Source organism: Arachis stenosperma, chromosome 4 (genome assembly GCF_014773155.1).
Source record: "Arachis stenosperma cultivar V10309 chromosome 4, arast.V10309.gnm1.PFL2, whole genome shotgun sequence".
Classification (NCBI taxonomy): domain Eukaryota; kingdom Viridiplantae; phylum Streptophyta; class Magnoliopsida; order Fabales; family Fabaceae; genus Arachis; species Arachis stenosperma.
Window position 1 is genome coordinate 106,568,435 of NC_080380.1, and position 22,007 is coordinate 106,590,441.

The 22,007-nt window shown below is 37.4% G+C and overlaps 1 protein-coding gene and 1 long non-coding RNA gene across 2 annotated transcripts; both read left to right on the forward strand.

Moving 5' to 3' along the window:
- Positions 1–3,184: 3,184 nt before the first annotated feature.
- On the forward strand, positions 3,185–7,570 carry LOC130975281 (uncharacterized). The gene is made up of 2 exons (XM_057900099.1): positions 3,185–5,241; positions 5,347–7,570. Exons 1-2 carry the CDS (start codon positions 3,185–3,187, stop codon positions 7,568–7,570), a joined length of 4,281 nt encoding a protein of 1,426 aa, XP_057756082.1.
- Positions 7,571–20,228: 12,658 nt separating this feature from the next.
- Positions 20,229–21,643, forward strand: LOC130977015 (uncharacterized). The gene is made up of 3 exons (XR_009084808.1): positions 20,229–20,574; positions 20,671–20,708; positions 20,810–21,643. It is a non-coding gene; the product is annotated as an uncharacterized LOC130977015 (long non-coding RNA).
- Positions 21,644–22,007: the final 364 nt, after the last annotated feature.

Genomic DNA, 22,007 nt, shown 5'->3' on the forward strand with positions numbered 1-22,007 from the left:
AGAAAGAGTTTTGAATTATGCAGAACTTATCAGAATAAAAATACACCCAAAATTCTTAAAATACACCCAAATATCTTCATGTTACACCCAAATTTGCTGCAGATATAGAAAAATGTTTCCTCTAATGCTGCATTTTTTTCTTCTTCTTTTTTTCTTTATTTCTTTCTTTCTTTTAGTTAAATGAATGTAAGTTCATCCTCTTTCAAGTAATTTTGCGGTATTATGTGTTTCTTCTTCTTCTTTGTCTGATTTTTTTTATTCTTGTTAAGAGAGTAAAACAAGAAGAAACTTGAGAAGGTAAAATAAAAAGAAAAAAATGAATAAGAAAAAAAGAAGAAGAAGATGGTGATGATGATGAAAAAAATAAGAAGCAGTAGAAGATGAGGAGGAAGAAGAGGAAGAGTTTTAAATTATGCAGAACTTATCAGAATAAAAATACATCTAAAATTCTTAAAATACAGCAAAATATCTTCGTGTTACACCTAAATGTCTTTGTGTTACATCCAAAATTGCTGCAAATATAGAAAAATATTTTCTCTAATGCTACATTTTTTCTTCTAAATTGAACTACACCTCAGCCACTTGATTGGATTCAAAATAATAATCAATTTCGTTCTGCTTCAATTGACAATCAGAACCTGAATTATTCATTATCTTCAATAACGAGATAACTAATGATAGAGGAGAAAGAGAAAAAGAAAGGACGAGAAGAAATTCCAATAAAAAAAGAAGGAGAAAGCGGTGGTGTTGATGACGACGATAATGAAAAAGAAAAATAACGAAGAAGAAAAAGAACGTGCAGTAATGATACGAAGCGCGTAAATATAAATGACTTGTAAAGAGTTGTATGGAAAAAATACTTGTATGTGGAGAATAATTGTATAAAACCTTACTATATACATATGTCTTGTTTTTCATTTTTTTAAAATTTATCTTATAATGATTTTTTTTGGAGATAATAATAAGAATAAACTTTTAAACATTTTAATTATAAAAACTACTTATTTCAAAAATTTAGGCTACTGTTAATTAAGTATAGGGATAAGTATTGTTTTGGTCCCTCACGTTAAGGGTCGGAATTGAACCCGTCCCTGGTGTATATTTTGATTTAAAATCGTCCTTAATGTTATATTTGGTATTAAAATCGTCCTTTTTGACCATTTTACCCTTATATTCTCTCACCTCTCTAACTTCAAACCCTATCTTCTTCACTCCACCATTACAACACAAAACACACAGCGCAACTCCTTCTCCTTCTTCTTCTTCACACACAACCATCACACACCACCTCCTTCTTCTTCTTCTTCTTCTTCTCCATCACACACAACTGCCACACACACTTCACCTCGACGACGACCTCCACCCTGATGGCGGCGACCTCCACCCCAACGGCACGGCGCTCCACTTCGACGGCGCGGCGACCTCCACCCGACGGCGTGGCGACCTCCAAGCGCAACAGCGGCCAACAACGACCTTCACCTCGATGGTGCAGTGATCTCCAAGAGCAGTAGCGGCCAACGACGACCTCCACCCCGATGTCGATCTCCAAGAGCAACAACGGCGACCTCCATGCTTTTTATAAGATAAAGTTTCATTCTTTCTGTTTTAAAAAGAAATTAAATATGTTGTTGTTATTAGATTTGGAGAATTTGATGTTGTTCATCATAATCCCTAATTTTCTAATTTTTATTGTTGGTTTTGTTTTTATTCTTATTTCTAGATTTTTGAATTTCTGAATTACTGTTGTATTTTTGTTTTTGAATTTTATGTTTCTCTCTAATTTTTGTTCTTTTTTCTTGTATTTGATTGTTCTTGGTAATTAAAATGATAGATTTTTATTTTTGTAATTGGAGATGAATTTGAGTATTGTTAATTCTTGTAATTAGATTTTATTAACTGTATTAAGATTTGAAGTTTTGATTTTGTTAATGGAAGAATTTCTTCTATTTTCTGGAAGAAGAAGAACAAGAACAGTATTTGTTCTCCTGGAGGAAGAAGAACAAGAAGAATGAAATGGTGAAAAAAGGGTATTTTTAATTCTTGTAATTGGATTTTGTTAACTGTATTAAGATTTGAAGTTTTGAGTTTGTTAATGAAAGAATTTCTTCTTCTGGAAGAAGAAGAACAAGAACAGAATTTGTTCTCCTGGAGAAAGAAGAACAAGAATAATGAAATGGTAAAAAAAGGGGGTATTTTTATCATTTAGAAGAAAAAATATTTAAAAGGACGATTTTAAAATCAAATATAACATTAAGGATGATTTTAAATCAAAATTGTTACGGATCCGGCCCACGGACCCCGGACCCACGACCAAGACCCGAACCCGGCTTACCGGGTCAACCCATCTCGTCTTTCTAGAAGGCCCCAAATCGGCCCTCTAGATCTTCTAACTAACTTTCGAATTCAAACATCTCCCTTATCTTAAGCAAATAAGATAAAGATAAGATTATCACCATCACCTATAAATAGAGGACCCAGATCCCTCCAGGTATTCATTCGTCCCACACACCTTATACCTCTTAGATCTATTCTGACTTGAGCGTCGGAGTGTCTTTGCAGGTACCTCCCCTCCGCTCCATCAGGGCCGTCCGACATCCGACCCGACCCGCAGGTTCCCGATCCTCCTCTCAACCCGTATCAGAAGCATTCTGTACATTGGCGCCGTCTGTGGGGACCTGCAACAATCAGACCGGATGGAGGGCATCCTGGAGGATAACCCATCAAGCCAGGACGACTCCCAACCGCGACGTCCGATCTCAGAACACCATGAAGCCACAAACCAAGCAAAAATAGCAAGCACCGTCCACCACGCAAACGAGGACGTCACGACGGACCCACAACATCCCGAGAAAGCCAGGGACAAAGCGGCACAAATCATCCAGGATCTCTGTCTCCGAGTCCAAGAACTTGAAGGCAAGCTAAGCGACCGGAAAAACACAATAACGAGCATGGAAGCCAGGCAACTTCCAGGTCAAGATCCCACCACGGAAGGTCGCCAATCCGGCAGCACAATAGAAGAGATGGTCGCAGCACCTCACGCAACCGCCGACGCGAGAAGTCGCCCGAACGACGATACGACAAGAAACACCATCGCAGCGATTCTCGGGATGTAAACCGTCAGCATGATTCAGACGAAGACCGGAGATACCGAAGCACCAAACGCACGAGAAGCGACCATACTATAATGGGAGCTACGCCCTTCACGGAAGGAATCTTAAGAGCAAAACTCCCCAAAGGTTTCGACAAACCCACCGACATGAAGTACGACGGAACCAAAGACCCTCAAGAGCACCTAACGGCCTTCGAGGCCAGAATGAACTTAGAAGGAGCATCCGACGCAGTCCGATGCAGAGCCTTCCCAGTAACCCTGGCCGGGCCAGCGATCAAATGGTTCAACGCCCTCCCAAACGGATCCATAACTAGCTTCCACGACATCACAAGAAAATTCATGGCCCAGTTCACAACCCGAATCACCAAAGCCAAACATCCTATCAGCCTGTTAGGGGTCACACAAAGGCAAGAAAAATCCACAAGAAAATACCTCGACCGCTTCAACGACGAATGCCTAACGATCGACGGACTCACGGACTCCGTTGCCAGCCTCTGCCTAACTAACGGACTCATGAATGAAGACTTTCGCAAACATCTCACCACCAAACCAGTGTGGACCATGCACGAAATCCAGAACGTCGCCAAAGATTACATCAACGACGAGGAAGTCAGCCAGGTCGTCGCCGCCAACAAACGGCAGCACGCCGCCACCCAACACGGCAACCCGACTCCCCGTCATAACGCACCACCCAAAGAGAACCAACGAGACCACCTTAAACCGACCCACAGACCACCAAGAATAGGAAAATTTTCCAACTACACTCCCCTAACAACATCAATTACTGAGGTATACCACCAAATAGCAGACCGAGGCATCATCCCCAGAGCCCGACCACTCAAGGAAAGGACAGGAGGAAACAAAACCCTCTACTGCGACTATCACCGCGGATACGGCCACAAAACACAAGATTGTTACGATCTCAAAGACGCTCTTGAGCAAGCTATACGCGACGGCAAACTCCCCGAGTTCGTCAAAATCATCAGAGAACCAAGGCGCGCCGACAGAGACAAATCACCAGAAAGAGAAGGACGCAACCCAAGAACCCAAAAACCACCCAGGGAAAACACCGAAGAAGATCCGACCATCATAGTGAACGTCATCACGGGCAAAGACGTACCAAATAAATCAAAACTAACAATGAAAAAATACCTCAAGATAATGGCCGTCAAAAACCACGACCCAGTAACCATTGCCGACAGCACGATAACCTTCTTACCCGAGGACTGCCAGCACGGCACCTCGGCAGGAGATGCCCCCTTCGTCATATCAGCCCGAATCGGAACAGGACTAGTAAGAAGAATACTCGTGGACACGGGTGCCGACTCCAATATCCTCTTCCGAGGAGCCTTCGACAAACTCGGGCTCCGCAACGACAACCTCCAAACGCATCGCCACGGCGTCACGGGCCTCGGAGATAACTTCCTCAAACCAGACGGCTCGGTCACCCTCCCCATCACCATAGGAACAAGCAATCAGAGAAAGACGATCCTATCCGAATTCGTCGTCCTAAAAGACTCCACAGCCTATAACGTCATTCTCGGGAGAAAAACAATTAACGACTTCTCGGCAGTCATCTTCACCAAATACCTCCTCATGAAATTCAAAGCCGATGACGGCACCATCGGAACCATTCACGGAGACCGAGAAGTTGCAGCCGAATGCGACAACAATAGCTTAGCTCTAAGGAAAAAATCCCGGGACGCGGCCGGAATATTCCTTGCCGACCTAGACGCACGGCTTGACGGCCAACCTAGACCGGAACCAGAAGGGGACATGGAAAAACTACAAGTAGGGCCAACCAAAGATGAATACACGTTCATCAACAGAAACCTCCCACACGACCTCAAAGAAGAACTCTCTCAACTTTTGAAACAAAACAGAGACCTATTCGCATTCACACCAGCCGACATGCCGGGAATAAGTCCCGATCTAATGTCTCACCATCTGGCAGTAGACCCCCTAGCCAAACCCGTGGCGCAAAGAAGACGGAAAATGTCACCAGATCGAGCCGCCGAGGTCCAAAAACAAGTAAAGGCCCTGCTCGAAGCCAACTTCATCCGAGAACTCCCTTACACGACCTGGCTAGCCAACGTCGTACTAGTTAAAAAGACTAACGGGAAGTGGCGAATGTGCGTTGATTACACAGATCTCAACAAAGCATGTCCGAAAGACGCCTTCCCCCTACCAAACATCGACGGACTAGTAGATGCAGCATCCGGACACCGGTACCTCAGCTTCATGGACGCATACTCCGGCTACAACCAGATCCCGATGCACCGACCAGACGAAGAAAAAACAGCATTCATCACCCCAGACGGAACCTACTGCTATAAAGTAATGCCCTTCGGCCTGAAAAACGCCGGAGCCACCTATCAGCGGCTCGTAAACAAGATATTTCGCAACCTAACCGGGAACAAAATAGAAGTCTACATCGATGATATGCTCGCCAAAACGGAATCCGGGGAGCAACTAACCGACGATCTAAAGGTCATAATGAACACCTTGCGAAAGCACCAAATGCGACTCAACCCAACAAAGTGCGCTTTCGGAATGGAAGCAGGAAAATTCCTCGGATTCATGATCACACAACGCGGAGTTGAGGCAAACCCGGAAAAATGCCGTGCCGTCCTGGAGATGACAAGTCCCAAGAACCTCAAAGATATCCAAAAGCTCACCGGCCGACTAACCGCACTATCCCGGTTCCTCGGAGCCTCGGCACAAAAGGCAATTCCTTTTTTCAAACTTATGAAAAAAGGGATTCCGTTCAAATGGGAGAAAGAATGCGAAGAAGCTTTCCAACACTTCAAAAAGGTCTTAACAGAACCTCCAATCCTTGCAAAACCTCAAACAGGGGAAACACTATACTTGTACCTCTCCATAACGGAAGAAACAATCGCAGCAGCACTCGTCCGGGAAAACGAGAAAAAGGAACAAAAACCCATATACTTCATAAGCAAGGTGCTACAAGACACGGAAGCCCGTTATTCACGACTAGAAAAACTGGCTTTCGCACTCCTCTCGGCATCCCGACGACTACGACAATACTTCCAGGCCCACCCCATAACGGTCCGAACCGACCAAACGGTCAAACAAGTATTACAAAAACCCGACCTAGCAGGAAGAATGCTAGCATGGTCCATCGAGCTATCCCAATTCCAGATCAGGTTCGAGCCCCGAAACGCCATCAAAGCACAAGCCTTGGCCGACTTCATCGCCGAAATGACTCCGACGAAGCTGACACCCGAACCATGGAAACTGCACGTCGATGGCTCATCAAACTCCACTCACGGAGGCGCCGGAATCATACTCGAAAACCAAAATGGGATCACAATTGAACAATCAATAAGATACGACTTTCCAGTATCAAACAACCAAGCAGAATACGAAGCCCTTTTGGCAGGCCTAAGCCTAGCTCGGGAAGTCGGCGCCAAGATACTCGAGGTTAACACCGATTCCCAGGTGGTATGCTCCCAAATCAACGGGAGCTACCAAACCCGGGACCCCCTGCTCCAACAATACCTTAAAAAAGTAAGTGAAACAAAAGAAGGATTCGAAAACGTCTCCATACATCACGTCCCCAGGGAACGAAACGCCAGGGCAGATCTACTTTCCAAACTAGCCAGCACGAAGTCAGGACACGGCAACAGATCGCTAATCCAGGAGGTCGTTAAGTCGCCTTCCGTATCAACGGAAATCAATGCACACCTAACATCCTCAAATCGGGAATCTTGGACATACCCGATCTTGCAATATCTCCGCGACGGAATCCTACCACCAGACCCGAAAGAAGAGAGGAAGATAAAAAGAGAAGCCGCTAACTACACCATCATAGCAGGACAGCTATACAAACGCGGATTCTCGCAACCCCTACTCAAATGTGTAGAATCCGAGGACACGGAATATATACTCCGCGAAATCCACGAAGGCTGCTGTGGTCACCACATCGGAGGAAAAACGCTAGCCCAAAAAATCATCAGGGCCGGCTACTTCTGGCCCACAATCATTCGAGATTCCATACAACTCACAAAAAGCTGCGACAAATGCCAAAAGCATGCCAATATCCACCAAGCCGCCCCACACCAACTCAGCGTTATATCGGCTGAACGGCCATTCGGCAGTTGGGGAATCGACCTCGTCGGGCCCTTCCCCACGGCACCCGGCCAACTTAGATATCTCATCGTCGCCATAGACTACTACACCAAATGGATTGAAGCCGAACCCCTGGCCTCCATCACGGCAACCCAATGCCGGAAATTCGTCTGGCGACAGATCATTACTCGGTTCGGAATTCCCGAAGTCATCATCTCCGACAACGGAACCCAATTCACAGACAAAAAATTCAGAGAACTCTTAGAAGGATTGCACGTATCCCATCGCTTCAGCTCGGTAGAACATCCCCAAACAAACGGACAGGTGGAATCCGCCAACAAAATTATCGTCAAAGGACTTAAGAAATGACTTGACGAAGCCAAGGGATTGTGGGCAGACGAGTTGGGATCAGTCCTATGGTCATACCGAACAACACCCCAAACAAGCACGGGAGAAACGCCCTTCCGACTCACATACGGCGTAGAAGCTGTCATCCCAGTAGAAATCGGAGACCCCAGCCCCAGAAAAACGGTTGGAGGTAACGACGAAGAAGCAGAACGAGACCTCATAGACGAGGCAAGAAGCATAGCCCACGTCAAAGAATTAGCACTCAAACAAAGGATCAGCCTAAGGTATAATCACGGCGTCATCCGACGGGAATTCGCGGACAACGACCTCGTCCTACGACGAAACAACATCGGCCTCCCGACCCCGGGAGAAGGAAAGCTCGCACCCAACTGGGAAGGACCATACAGGGTCAAGGCCGTAATAGGAAAAGGAGCGTATAAACTCGAACGACTAGACGGCAGCGAAATACCAAGAACTTGGAACGCGGCCAACCTACGAAGATACTATACTTAAATAAGTCACTCTTTATTTTTTTCCTTTAAATCACCCTTTATTTCCCTTTATTTTTTATTGTTCATTGTCTTTTAGAACCTCGGGTACTCTTTCCCTCACGAAGGGTTTTAACGAGGCCCAACTATTCAAATAAAATTCTTTACAAGTTATTTTCACTTCATCCCCATTACAAGTCACTACTGTTTCTTAAAACACCAAACGAAGACACGGCCATCGCTGGAGGACTGATCACCCTCCAGGCTGAACACACGGGTACCCAAAAAACCGACCAAACAAACGGTTACAACAAAAACAAACAAAAATGCAAGAAAAGCCCGAACGGCCAAATAAACACCACAAGCGGATCATACAAAAGGCCCGGACGGCCGAAAATACTATTGAACGATCCCCAAAAAGTCACGGCCCTTGGCCAAATAAAAACATTCAGAAACTTAACATGTTCAACGATAAAGTACGAAAAGAAACTACTCAAATATCTACAATCCGACCATCACGAACGGTCTTGAAAGCTCCCGTCACAGACACATCCACACCAGGGGCCAACACAAGAAACTGCGCTTTCATCGTCTCCTCGGTAGCAGCAATGGCATCCCCGGCATCAGCCAACAAAGCCGCTTTCTCCTTCTTCAAAGCCTCAACCTCAGCCTTCAAGGTTTCCGACTCAACGAGGAGCAGGGCAGCTTGAGAACTCGCATCCGAAGATTTCTTCCGCTCCTCAGCCAATTGAGAAAGAAGCGAAGTCTCAAGGCCGGCAAGTCGGAGAATCTCCGCCCCGGCATCCTCCGACGACTTCTCCGCCTTCTCCTTTGCAACCTTGGCTGTCCCAAGCTCCTCCTTTAACTTGGTCACATCGGCCTGGGCCTGCCGAAGCTTCTTATCCAACAAACCCACTTGGGCCATCACAGGCTCCGCCTTCCTAACAACCACAGCAGACCGCAGAAGGGCACGGTAAACCGACTGAGCCTGACCAGCAATGTCACAACCATCAAAAAACGACTCTGTCCCGGGCATTAAATGCTGATCAATAAAGCTCGTAGCGTCGAAACGACGGTCCATCACGCTAGGAACCAAGCCCTCCTCCTCAAAAGTCTCACTACCCGGCTCCTCGGTTCTACTCCTCTTCCGAGAAGCCTCAGCAGCCGACACCACGACTACCTCAGGCGAGCCAGGAGGAGCCTCAACACCAGCAGGTCCCCCCGAAGGAACTACCTCCTGAGGAATAGCCTGCGAATCCACGGCCGGGTTGGAGACAGGGGTCGAAGGAGATGAAGACCCTTCCTCCCGAACCAAAGCAGCCTTCAACCTCGCCAAGGTAGTTAGCCCGCCCGCCATCTCAACTGCAAGGAAAAACAAAGAAAAGTAAAAAAAAAAAAAATATATATATATATATATATATATATATATAATAATAATAATATACATATATATATATACACACCAATATATGTCCGACAAGCCTCAGGATCCCCCATAACGTCCCGAGGATTCAACGGACTCTCGCCAAACAAATGCCATAAAACGCTGGCGACATCCTTATCCTCCCGAGACAAATCGTCATAAAGAACTTTAGTCAGAACCGACGGCCCGGCACCAAAATTCCAGTAAGTCGGAAACCGGCGCTCGCCTTCCAAGGTAAGCCAAAACGGACGGTGCCCCTCAACGGGACGCACCTTAAAATACTCCCACTTAAACCCATGAAAGGAGTCCTCAAACAACCCGAAAATCCGACGGTGAGGCTGAGCCCGGAAAGACATATACCCTTTCTTATGCTTCCCCTCTTTAGTCGGAAGCGTGCACAAGAAAAGGAAAAGGAAAACAGGAACCGAAACCGGGAGATCAAGATACTGGCACACCAACTCAAACACCGAACAGCTGCCCAACTGTTCGGATGAAGCTGAGACGGCGCCACGGAACACCGACTAAGTAGACCTTGAACAAACGGAGAGAAGGGGAACCGCACCCCGAGCCGAGTAAACATGGATTCGTAGACCCACATCCAGTCCGGCACGGTGGGAGAACGGAGGTTTAGATAGCAGACGCGCTCATCCGCATCAGGGAGCTCGAGTATATATCGCCCCTCCTCTTCACCACCACCGCAGATCGCTCCCTGATCGCGGAGCCGTTGGAGATCACCCTCCGTCAACCGCGATGGAACGCCCCACACATCGCTGGTCACCCAACCATAGCGATTGGGAACGCCCCTGGAAGGGGGAATGGGGGCACCCACACCCTCATTTCTCCGACGCTGCATACCTAAAACAGGGAAGAGCACCACCATCAGCCCACCAACTCGACACAATTGCGAAAAACAAAAACCTAAGACACCACTACAAGTAAAACAGAAAATGGCGGTGCTCAGCCCCTTCCCCAAACTCAATACACCAAACACAGCAAACAAAGACAAAGGGAAGTAGGCAGAACAAAACATGGCAAAAACATAAAAAGGCACAAACAAACGAAGTAGCAAAAAGAAGATACCAACCTGGTAATAGTAGAAGAAAACTCGAAAGAAATGCAGGGAAATGAGGAGAAGCAGAAGCAGCACCAGGAAAGCAAAAAGCAGTTTTTCTCTCAGGAAACGAAGAAGTTCTCTCTCAAAAGAGAAAAACGGACGAGGGAAATAAAAACCAAAAACGAAACGGTTTCGAAAAGACGAAAGGACGCACCTAACCCTCCACGCAATGAAAACTCTCGGGGGCAAAAAAGAGAAAACCCCCACCACAATAAATGCCCCCTCGGAAAAGCAAAACTAATCAATTACGCCTCAAAAGACGCAACAGGCGCAGCAGACACGGAAAGGTCACGTCGAGACCAAAGTACGGTCAAGACGAATCTCTCACCAAACGAAATCAAGAAGCCGACCTTGTCGCCAAACGAATACTCGACCAGTACCAAAGACGCAGAAAAACGCTTCGAACTCTTAGCGACAAACCGACCTTACTCGCTCTCTCGCTACGGGGGCAACTGTTACGGATCCGGCCCACGGACCCCGGACCCACGACCAAGACCCGAACCCGGCTTACCGGGTCAACCCATCTCGTCTTTCTAGAAGGCCCCAAATCGGCCCTCTAGATCTTCTAACTAACTTTCGAATTCAAACATCTCCCTTATCTTAAGCAAATAAGATAAAGATAAGATTATCACCATCACCTATAAATAGAGGACCCAGATCCCTCCAGGTATTCATTCGTCCCACACACCTTATACCTCTTAGATCTATTCTGACTTGAGCGTCGGAGTGTCTTTGCAGGTACCTCCCCTCCGCTCCATCAGGGCCGTCCGACATCCGACCCGACCCGCAGGTTCCCGATCCTCCTCTCAACCCGTATCAGAAGCATTCTGTACAAAAATATACATCAGAGACGGGTTCAATTCCGACCCTCAACTTGAGGGACCAAAACAATACTTATTCCTTAAGTATATAATAATTATATTCCTTATAAATTTAGAGTAAAATTCCTTTTCAGTTTTTATTTTTTTAATTTAGACAATTTATATTTTAATGATTGAAAAATGACAATTTATCTTTTATTTATTTATTTATTTATTATTAGACGCATGAGCCCTTTGTGAAAATTTTCGACAAAAAATAACAAAAAATGCTTACGTATGATATAACTTGTATAACCTCATTTTCATTTGTTCTATGTAAATAATAACTATTTAATTGGAAGTTTATGATCTATTAATAATATAATAATAAGCCTCCTAATTTGAATTTGAACTCCACAAAACAAAGGTTAGTTGATTATGAGTTTGCTTGCATAAAACAAAGCATCCGTGAAATATAATTAGGAAAACGGACATGCATGATCATATTATTGGTTACATTTAACATTTTAGTCATAAATCGTCATTTTTTTCCTTGAAAAATTAGACAACAAATATCTTATTATTTTAAAAGAAAAAATTTAGAAAACTAACTATAATATAAACTAATTAAGTCACTTCTTTTTTATTTTTATTTTAAAAATTTAAAAAATTAAGTTAGTGAAGATTTTTTTTTTTTTTTTGGTAATGAATCTATTATTTGATTAATTGGCTAGAATTGACTTTTCTCTTAGTTGATTATTTCCCCAAACTGATTTCCAAATCATGTGTAAGTAGGCAACCATATATAGCCAATAAAGTCAACTAATTAGAAATTATGGTAGGAAAAAAAGTCAACTCTTATATTAAAGTAATTGAAAAGAAAGAAAGCCAGCTCCTATAGAGTAAGTACAAGAAATGAGAAATATAAAAAGGAGAATAAGCCATCATCTCTCATTGCAGGTTTTAGGTTTCGCGGGCACTAAAAGGAAAAAAGAAAAGAAAAAAAAAAAAGAAGCACATTCTTCAACCATGTAATTTTAGATAATCATTATTAAATATTGAAAAGTTTTAAATAGTTTTCTTTTTACATCTAATAATTGTTAGAATAATAACTCTCAAGCTTTTTTTTTAATGGCCAATATTATATATAAAGGGAAAGAAAAGAGAGACGAAGCTTCTTCGTTCAAGTTTTATTTTTTTTTTTACAAAAAATAATTTTTAATAAAACTTGCAACTATTTTTAACATTTATTTGATGTAGGCAAAAAAAAAGCTTTTTTTTTATAAGATGCTCTTATTGATATTTGAAATTTGTTAACAGTTGAAAATGAACTAAATATCTAAAAAGGTACGTCTAAAACGAGCATAACCATTATGTGTTTATTAGATGCACCATATTTATATAGATCATTAGATTTGATTAGATAAAAATCAAAGGTTAATATGAAAGAAGAGCATTGATGGACTCTAATAAATATAGAATATCCTAATACATAAATAAATACTTTAATATACAATACTTTAAATGGTAATATAATCTTTTATTCTTAAATAATTAAATATAAAACATATAAATACAAAAATATGAATATTTTTTTATTAAATAAGATTAATTATTATGTAAAAAAAATTTATGATATTAAAAAATCATATTAAAATAAAATTTTAAACTGCAACATAAAAATATAAAATAATTAAAATTTTATTTTATAGTATTTGACAAATAATTAGATTATTATATTTAAAATTTATTAATTAACTAATTTTATTAAAGATATTATTATATAAAATAATTTTTCATCAAAATATTTAAAAAATATAATTTATTTAAAATATTATATATAATACATTAAAATATTAACCTTTTTAATTAATAAAGTTTCATATATATAATATTTATGTGAAAGATATTATTAAAATTATTTTTAGTTTAATTTATCAAAAATAAATACTAAAAATTTATCTAAAAATTATCTTCTAAAAACTAATTTAATAAATTGTTTTTTAAAATAAAAACTTTACAACTAAATTCCACACAAATCGAATCTATTAGATTCGAATTACGGGAGACGAACAAACATGTAAATCGAAGCCAATTTATTCGATTTATTAGCATTTTAACCATGCACTTCATTCGAATCCATTTTATTCGATTTTATTCAATTAACGTTTTCTATCTAATTCGAATTTATTGATTCGATTTACTACGTGTTTCATGAAATCGAATTTAATCAATTCAATTTCAACAATACTAGGGAACTAAGAGGGTATCAGCAAAAAACCAGACAAATGCTTCTGGATGAATCCAAAATCTTTACGTGGAAGGTGCTTATGTTAGGCATTAGGATGTTTCTTTTCTTTGTAAATTGGATGGTTCTGAATCTATTTCCTAATTTATCATGTTTTAGGCATTTGAAGAGGGAATGAGAGTGAAGAGACGGTAGGCATTTGAAGAGGGAATGAGAGTGAAGAGACGGAAGCTAATTGAATCAGTTTCCATGATTTACGTTGCTAATTTTTTAATGGGCTGGACCTCGAAGCTCATCTTAATAAAAATAAGTTAATATATATGAATTTTTTTCTGCTAAAGATCAAAATATTTCTTTTTCATACTAAATGAATTTTTTTATATATTTTTTAAATTTTTTTTATTACAAATATGAATATTTCTATTTCTTTAAAAATTTTAAATATGCTAAAATGTATAGCCCAATGCATTCAAGCAGCAAGAAGAAGTCATTAGCCACATTCCAGCATGATTCAAGTTGTATGGCACTTGTGATGGATGGAAGCGCTGCATTGGAGCTTGACCTAAGTTTCGTTACGCATGTATTTTTTATGGAGCCAATTTGGGATAGAAGTATGGAAGAGCAAGTAATTAGTCGTGCCCATCGCATGGGTGCTTCTGGTCCTGTTCATGTGGAAACCTTGGCAATGCGTGGTACCATTGAAAAACAAATGGTGGAGTATTTTCAGGATGTTGATAAATGTAAAAGATTTTTTAGTCAAGATGCTCCCAAATCTGAGAAGTTGCAGAGTCTTGGGTGGGGCAAAAGTGGAGAAGGTTTGACAGTGAGAGAAAGGAATCTGTGTGTAGTTGTTGGAGATGGGTAGGTTAATGTGGGAGAAAAGAAAAAGGTTTTTATAGGTTTTAATTAGGTTTATTTAACCAGTTTTAAATTTTGAATTTAAAAAATTTAAAATTAATTATTAATAATTACAATTAATTGAGTTGTTCACTTTTTGGTTGGTTAGACACTTGGTTCCCTATACTTTTTCATTCGATTTATATAGAAATATGCTTTGGGACTTTGACGTTGCATTTTCTGATTTAGAACATTCAAGTAATATTGATGTGCATTTAGTTTATTGAGGTGTTTTGTCCTAATTTAAATATAATAATTTAATTATTTGTCAAGTAATATAAAATAAAATTTTAATTATTTTATATTTTTATGTTACAGTTTAAAATTTTATTTTAATATGAATTTTTAATATCATAAAAAATTTTTGTATAATAATTAATTTTATTGAATAAAGAATACTCATATATTTGTATTTATATATTTTATATTTAATTATTTAAGAATAAAAGATTTTATTACTATTTAAAATATTGTGTATTAAAATATTATCATTTAAAGTATTTATTTATTTATTAAGATATTTTGTATTTATTAGAGTCCATTAATACTCTTCTATTATATTAGTCTTTAATTTTCATTTAATCAAATCTAATGATCTATATAAATGTGGCATATCCAATAAATAGAATTATTATGCTCGTTTTAGACATACTCATCGCTCGTGTTAAAGAAATACATTGTTGAAAATGTACTCCTTATACAGTGATCTGAAATTTCAGAAACAAAAGTATAAAACTTGACAAATAATTTTTCTTAATTTCCTGAATAAGTTGATTTTAAATTATGGTACATGCATGCCAAAAAAGACCGAGCAATATAAAATTAGCTATATATAAAACATGGCTCCGGTTTAGATCGTCTCAAAATTTGAAACTTTCATCAGTCCCAGTAAAAAAATGTTTTATATACTTTAATGATGGTGAAAAAGTCTCTTTTTTTATTTTATTTATTAATTTTTATACATTATTTAAATTTATAATTTTAGAATTAATTTTTAATTTTTCTTTTATTATTCAATATTTATTCATCTTCTATTACAATTATGTTATTAACAAATTTATATTATATTTTTTTTATTTCTTTTATTTTTAACTTTAAATTTTGTACCTTAATTCTAATTTAGTCTTATTCATTCTTGAAATTTTTTGTGGTTATTTTATTTATCCAAGGCAAAGTTACAAAAATAAATTAGTGAGGCGATTGGTTCACTAATTCAGTAGTTCAATCGGAGTTTAATTGATTTAATTAAATATTAAATAAAATTATTTTTTAATATATAATTTTAATATTTAAATTTAATAATTTTTAAGTAAAAAAATTTAATATAAAATAATTTTAAAATTATATCTCAACATAAGACTCAAAAGTATTATACATCAAGATTAGACATTAATAATTTTTTTAAAAATATTTATTAATAAAGTTTAGTCAACTAATATACACTAATTAAGCACAGAAAAAATTACAACTGCATAATTACAAGGATTCATAACACTGAATCAAAAGTTAGAGAGATAAGTACAGTGGATACAATTTTTTCTTTTCCTTCTACAGTGAAACTAGAAGAACTAACACTAGATAAATTAAGATGCTTAATAAAAACACTAATAAAAATAATGCATTCATAATAATTAACACAAGGTCCCTCCATTATTTAGATGCAAATGGTACTAAAGAAAATAAAAAGGACCCTCTAAACGACATTCTCAACAATTACGTAATTCTAAAAATTTTCACCATATACCAAGAATGACTTTATACTGTCAGAGAAAACACAACATATAGAAAAAACAACAAAGGATTATACTACGTGTACACCAAAATCAGCCACCAAAGTCAGTCACCAGTATAAAATACATGCTGGAATACAAATGCACTATGAAAATAAATTAAACCAAACATATATTTATATACAAATATATTAGTAGCTGATTTTGGTGTACAAATAGCATTTCTCATCAACTAAAGGATGAATAGCACATCAATGTAGGAACATGTCTGCGGATACCATGATTGATTGAATTGGGTGAGGAATTTGTCAGTTTTCATAAGCGAATCCGAAAATTAAACTTATATTAAAATTATATTCAGCAAAATTTAGAATTACAAAATAATTAATTCATATAATTAACAAAATAAAAAATTAAAAAGAATTTAAATCAGTAGATTAAATTCCTCACTGCAACAATTAGCAATTTATATAGTTAATTAACAAAATAAAAAAAATTAATTGAAAAACACAAGAACTCACTACGGCAGAGAGTAGAAAAGACTTCTAGGTCACGGCGGCAGTAAAATAGATGCCCGACGACGATGCTGACAACATCTTCAAAGCTCAAATAATGCTTCTGATGACTAGATAATGCCGATGATAGAAGTTTTAGAGTTCTTCAAATGACCAGACGATGACGCTCGCTGCTGACAGCAGTTTCGATCCGTGACGATAAATTCTTTTTACCTGTTGAAGTTTTTTTTTCCGCTTACAATAGCTTCGATCCGACATCAAATAGAAACGATAGAGTTCTTTAGAGAAAGACTGAAAGAGAAAATTAGAATTGAGGAGGTGTGGTGACTTCGAAAATGGGTTAGGTGACTTGAGTTGGCTATGTGGGTGGTAATCAATAATAAGATTAATGGCTAATGGTAATTTTTTTTTGGGGTCAAAACAATGCCATTTTAGTGAATATTGAAGAAACTAAAACTTTAAAAAATTCGACAAATTTACCAATTAACCGTTGACTCAATCAGTTTTTTGCAAAACGATTTTAAAAATTAATCGAACCAATCAAATGATCAGTTTTCGATTAATACAATGGAATCAGTTGCTTCAATCCGAGTTTTAGAACTTTAATCCAAGTGGATGTGTGTTCCCTTATACGCCAACATCCAATCGATTAGATTATTCCAAAAATCGATTAGTTTATTGCCTGCCAATTGATATTTTCCACATCAATCAATTGTTTTTGTGAGAGAACTAATGCTTTATTTTTACTTACATCCAATTAATTGGTTGATTTACCTACAATTAATTAGTTAATTTATCCGATTGATTGAATTACTACGACAAATTGATTAGTTTGGCATAAAATCGATTAGATGCGAAAAAATCACAATTATGTAGCAAAACAAATCCAAAATCCTATTTTCAATTCATGTTACTGCTTCTTCTTGTAGTTCCAGCAAGAGTTTAGTAAAATGATAGATGTTTGAATATCAATTTAACAAATTCGGCTATTAAAACCTACCCTCACCAAATTCATCGTCTTTGTTGGAAGAAAGAATTATTTCGAAGTCATTATGGATCATATTCAAAGAACATATGATCCCGGAATAAAAAAAAAGTTCTCTTTGATAGATACTCTTTTTCTTCTTCTCTAAAAATGGACTTTGTTATATCTAATTTCTTGAATTTAAGATGAGAGATAAATAAAGAGAACAAGATATATATAACTTTTTCTATTTAATTTTCTTTATTTTTATATTAAAATTGATATCTCAGGAAAATGAACATGATTAAACTAACATTAGGTCCCTGGTGAGAGTTACACGTCTAAGATTTTTATTGGTTTACGTAATCATGCAAATAATTTTAAATGATGAGGTATGACTTAAAAGCCACCTTTTTATAAAAGAGTGAATATCCCATCCGGCCCTTGACAATTATCTCGAAAGGATAACAAGATCCCCAAGAAAAAAAAAAAACACTCAATCCGACCCCTAATATTTTTTTTTTGGGACTGATTAGCCCTTGTGCAAAAAAAAATAATATTGATTTTTTTTTTGGCACAGGGACCTCGTTGTCCTTTCAAGGTAATTGTCAGGGGCCGGGTTGAGTTTTTTTTTTTTTTTGTCAAGGGCCGGGTTGGAGTTTTTTTTTGTCAGAAGCCTCGTTATCTTTCGAGGTAATTGTCAGGGGCTGATTTGGGTTTTTCTCTTTATAGAATATTAAACAAGAGCTGAGTGAGCATTTTAATTATGATAGTATTTTATAATTGATGACCTAATTGTTTTCATCCTACATATTAAAAAAAAGTATTTTAATTTAATAAAATGAAAAAAAAATTAAAACCAATATGCTCAATAGTTTCTCTGACAGGTTCCTTTTAAGAGTTATTTCACTATTTTGGTAACAAGAATTTTTTTAGATAGCAAGTGTTTTATTTAGGAATCAAGATTTTGACACTCTTTTTAGATATGAATTTTTTATAATTCATTTTTTTATAAATTTAATGAAAAATATTTTAAAAGTAATAGTTTAGCTAGACTTTGATAATAAAGTACTTAAATTAAGGTTCCTCTCTAAAATTAAACAAGGAGAATTTAAAACAATTATCATATTATGTTAAAGATTATTTTATTTTGTCTTGCACAACATAAAAAAAAATGCACAAAAATAATGATGAAGAACATGACGCAAGTATATATTTTTGTTTGGCCTTTAAATATAATAAAATCTATATTTAATTTCCACCATGAACTATAATAGAATTTTTAATATAATCAAAATCTAAATAATACAATCATAGGCCAATTCAAAAGACAAATAAAATGGAAGTTAAACCAAAAATTCCTATGCTAAAATCTATAAAGCTTCAACGCAAGCCCTCTAGAATGCCAAACCAAATGTCTCTATACCAGAGTTCACAAAACCAAACACCAAGCACAACAGAAACAAATTGGTTGACGACTTTTCTTCTAAATCTGTCTTGTCTTTTCCTTTATTTCTTTCTTGAGTTTCTCAAGTAATCACTATTTTTGCCTTTTGCTATTATTGAAAGACATAAAAAAGATAAAGGAGAAATATTCTAAGCATGGAAGAGTTAGAACAATTCTTAGTAGGAGACTAGGAGATCCATATAAATATAATTTTAAAAGAAGAAAAAAATTAAAATTAAAAGAGGCTAATATACGAAAATTAAAAACCTTTATATATAGATTAAAGTTTTTTATTTGGGGGCCATTGCCCCCTTAACCTACACTAGTCTTCGCCCCTAACTCTAAGACTAGCTAGCTAAAATATTTTAAGACTATCTTTCTGAAAAAAAAAAATGATTATGATGTACGAAAAAAAGAATAACACTAAAAACCTTCTCTTTTTTCTGATATGAATTACAAATTTTGCGGTCTTTTTAATAGAGTATCATTGCTTGAATTAAAATTCTGAAAACTGAGAGATGTGACTTTCGAAGTGTTTCATCTACAAACCAAGGTAAATGCTACGGTGCCTTTGATATTATGTCTAACTTATTAAAAATAAGCAAATAGATAATATTTAATAAATTTTAAATATTTTACTTTTTGTTTTAAACATTTTATTTTTTATTTTTAAAAGAAAGTTAGACAATTTAGCATCATAATAAAAGACACCATATAACTCACCACAAACCAATATGAACAGAGAAAAGAGAGAAAAATATGAATCCATCTACGCAAACTCATCACTTTTTGTCTTTCCAACTCTGAAATTGTAACATACATAGGTATATGATTTTTGCATCTTGAATGCTGATGTGAGGATGTGTACACTGTTGAGATTTGTTATTGCCCTTTTTCTATTTGATTGTCAAGTATACTCCTATAATATTGTTATTGTCTTTCATTTCAGTGGTCTAATATTGTTAGATTTTAGTTCTCTAGAACTTAAAATTATAATTTTGTTTTGTTGCATTAGAATAAAATTGGCTCTTGTCGTATCGTGAGGTTTGTTTATTGATTTTGAATCTCTTTCTTGTTATTCTATTTAATTATAGCCTGTACTAACAGGATGAGAAGAAGGATCTTCAGGTTTGACGACAATGCCTCCACACTAGTGGCATATAATATAATGGCATCTACAATTTTTAATATTTTCATTCAAATGCCTTGCTAGACACTTGGGCTCGATGCTCATAGTAGCCCAAAAATGAATGTAAAACATTAAAAAAAGTGTAATAATGGGATATTGATGAAAGCCATTGACCATAAGGCACTCTCTCTGAAAATTTTACAAATGTGTCAAATCTTTAATTTGCAGTGAAACCCTAATTGGATCTAGACAAAGGAGTCTCCATCGCTGGTAAGTAGGTTATTATTTCATTCTTCAATTTCAGGAAAACAAATCATACTCGATTAATGAACCTTCAGTATGTTTTCAATGTTCTGTGCTTTGCAGGTTTATCTTCGGCAAATTTTATAGTAGATCAAATGATGGTAATGTTGTGATGAAACTGTGTTATAGAATACTATGTGTTTGGTTGTTTTATCTTTTTTCATCGCTGGAGTATTCTCTGAAAGCTTATTGTTCCGCGCAGGCGTTCTTGGAGGAAGAATCTGCGGTGAACCATTTGGATGGACCATTTTGTGTTGGCGACAATGATTGTCGTGGGAAGAGGAAGGAAGTGATGCATTCGGTCCTAGTGGTAATGACTTTGAGCATGGAGGTTTTGGGGCAGATTCGGAAGCACATGCGTATTTCAGGGACAATTTCTATGACAACTGGGAAGAAAGAGCTGTTGATGGTATTGCCAAGCTTGGCTGTATTAATTTCAAACGCATCACTACAAGTGAGATTATGATGTGCCATTTTTTGGATCGATCAGTTGCATTCTCGTTTTATAGTTTGCATGCAAAAATGAATGGTTTTGTTGTGTGGAAGAATAAGATTTGGCGTAGAGGATGGAAAGGAAGCATGCAAAAGTGAAAGAAATACAAGAAGCTAAAGGAATTGTAAAGCTGTCAGCCTTGACCTCTTTGCACTCAATCAATCATAACTTGAGCTACAAAAATCTAAATGAGGCGGTTTCAGTTGCATTGGAAAGCTAACTTCCGGGGCTTCGAAATGATATATAATTCGTCATAGTGGCCATATAGCTAGGCGACGCGCACACGTGCATCACGCGCATGCGTGCATCTGCGAAATTTTAGACATACCAGAGCTGTTTCTGGCCCAGTTTCAAGCTCAAAAAACACAGATTAGAGGCTGCAGAGTGGAGGAATCAAAAAACAACTTTCATTCACATAATTTTAGGTTTTAGATGTAGTTCCTAGAGAGAGAGAGGCTCTCTCCTCTCTCTAAGTTTTAGGATTTAGGATTTCTCTTAGTTTTAAGTTTATTTCTTCCCAATTTCACGTTCAATGTTCCTTTAATTTAGTGTTCTTCTACTTTTATTCTATTACTTCAGTTTATTTTCTTCTTTTGTTTAATTATTAATGCAAAGAGTATTTTTCTATTTAATTTCTTTAATTTCTTGATTATCTCAATTCAATTCCTTTTATCATGTAAATGGCATCCATGTCAATGGAGTAGGTTTCTAACTTGGCTTTGGAGTTGATTAATATTTGGAGACCCTTGAGTTGGAAGACTTAAGAGTTAAATTGTAATTGGGTTTATTGGTGGCTGCCTCTCTAGTCACTAACGCTAATCCTTCCCAAGGAAGATGATTAGGACTTGTGAATAGAAGTTGGCTCCCAACTTACTTGACTTTCCTTCATTCGTTGAGGGTTAACTAA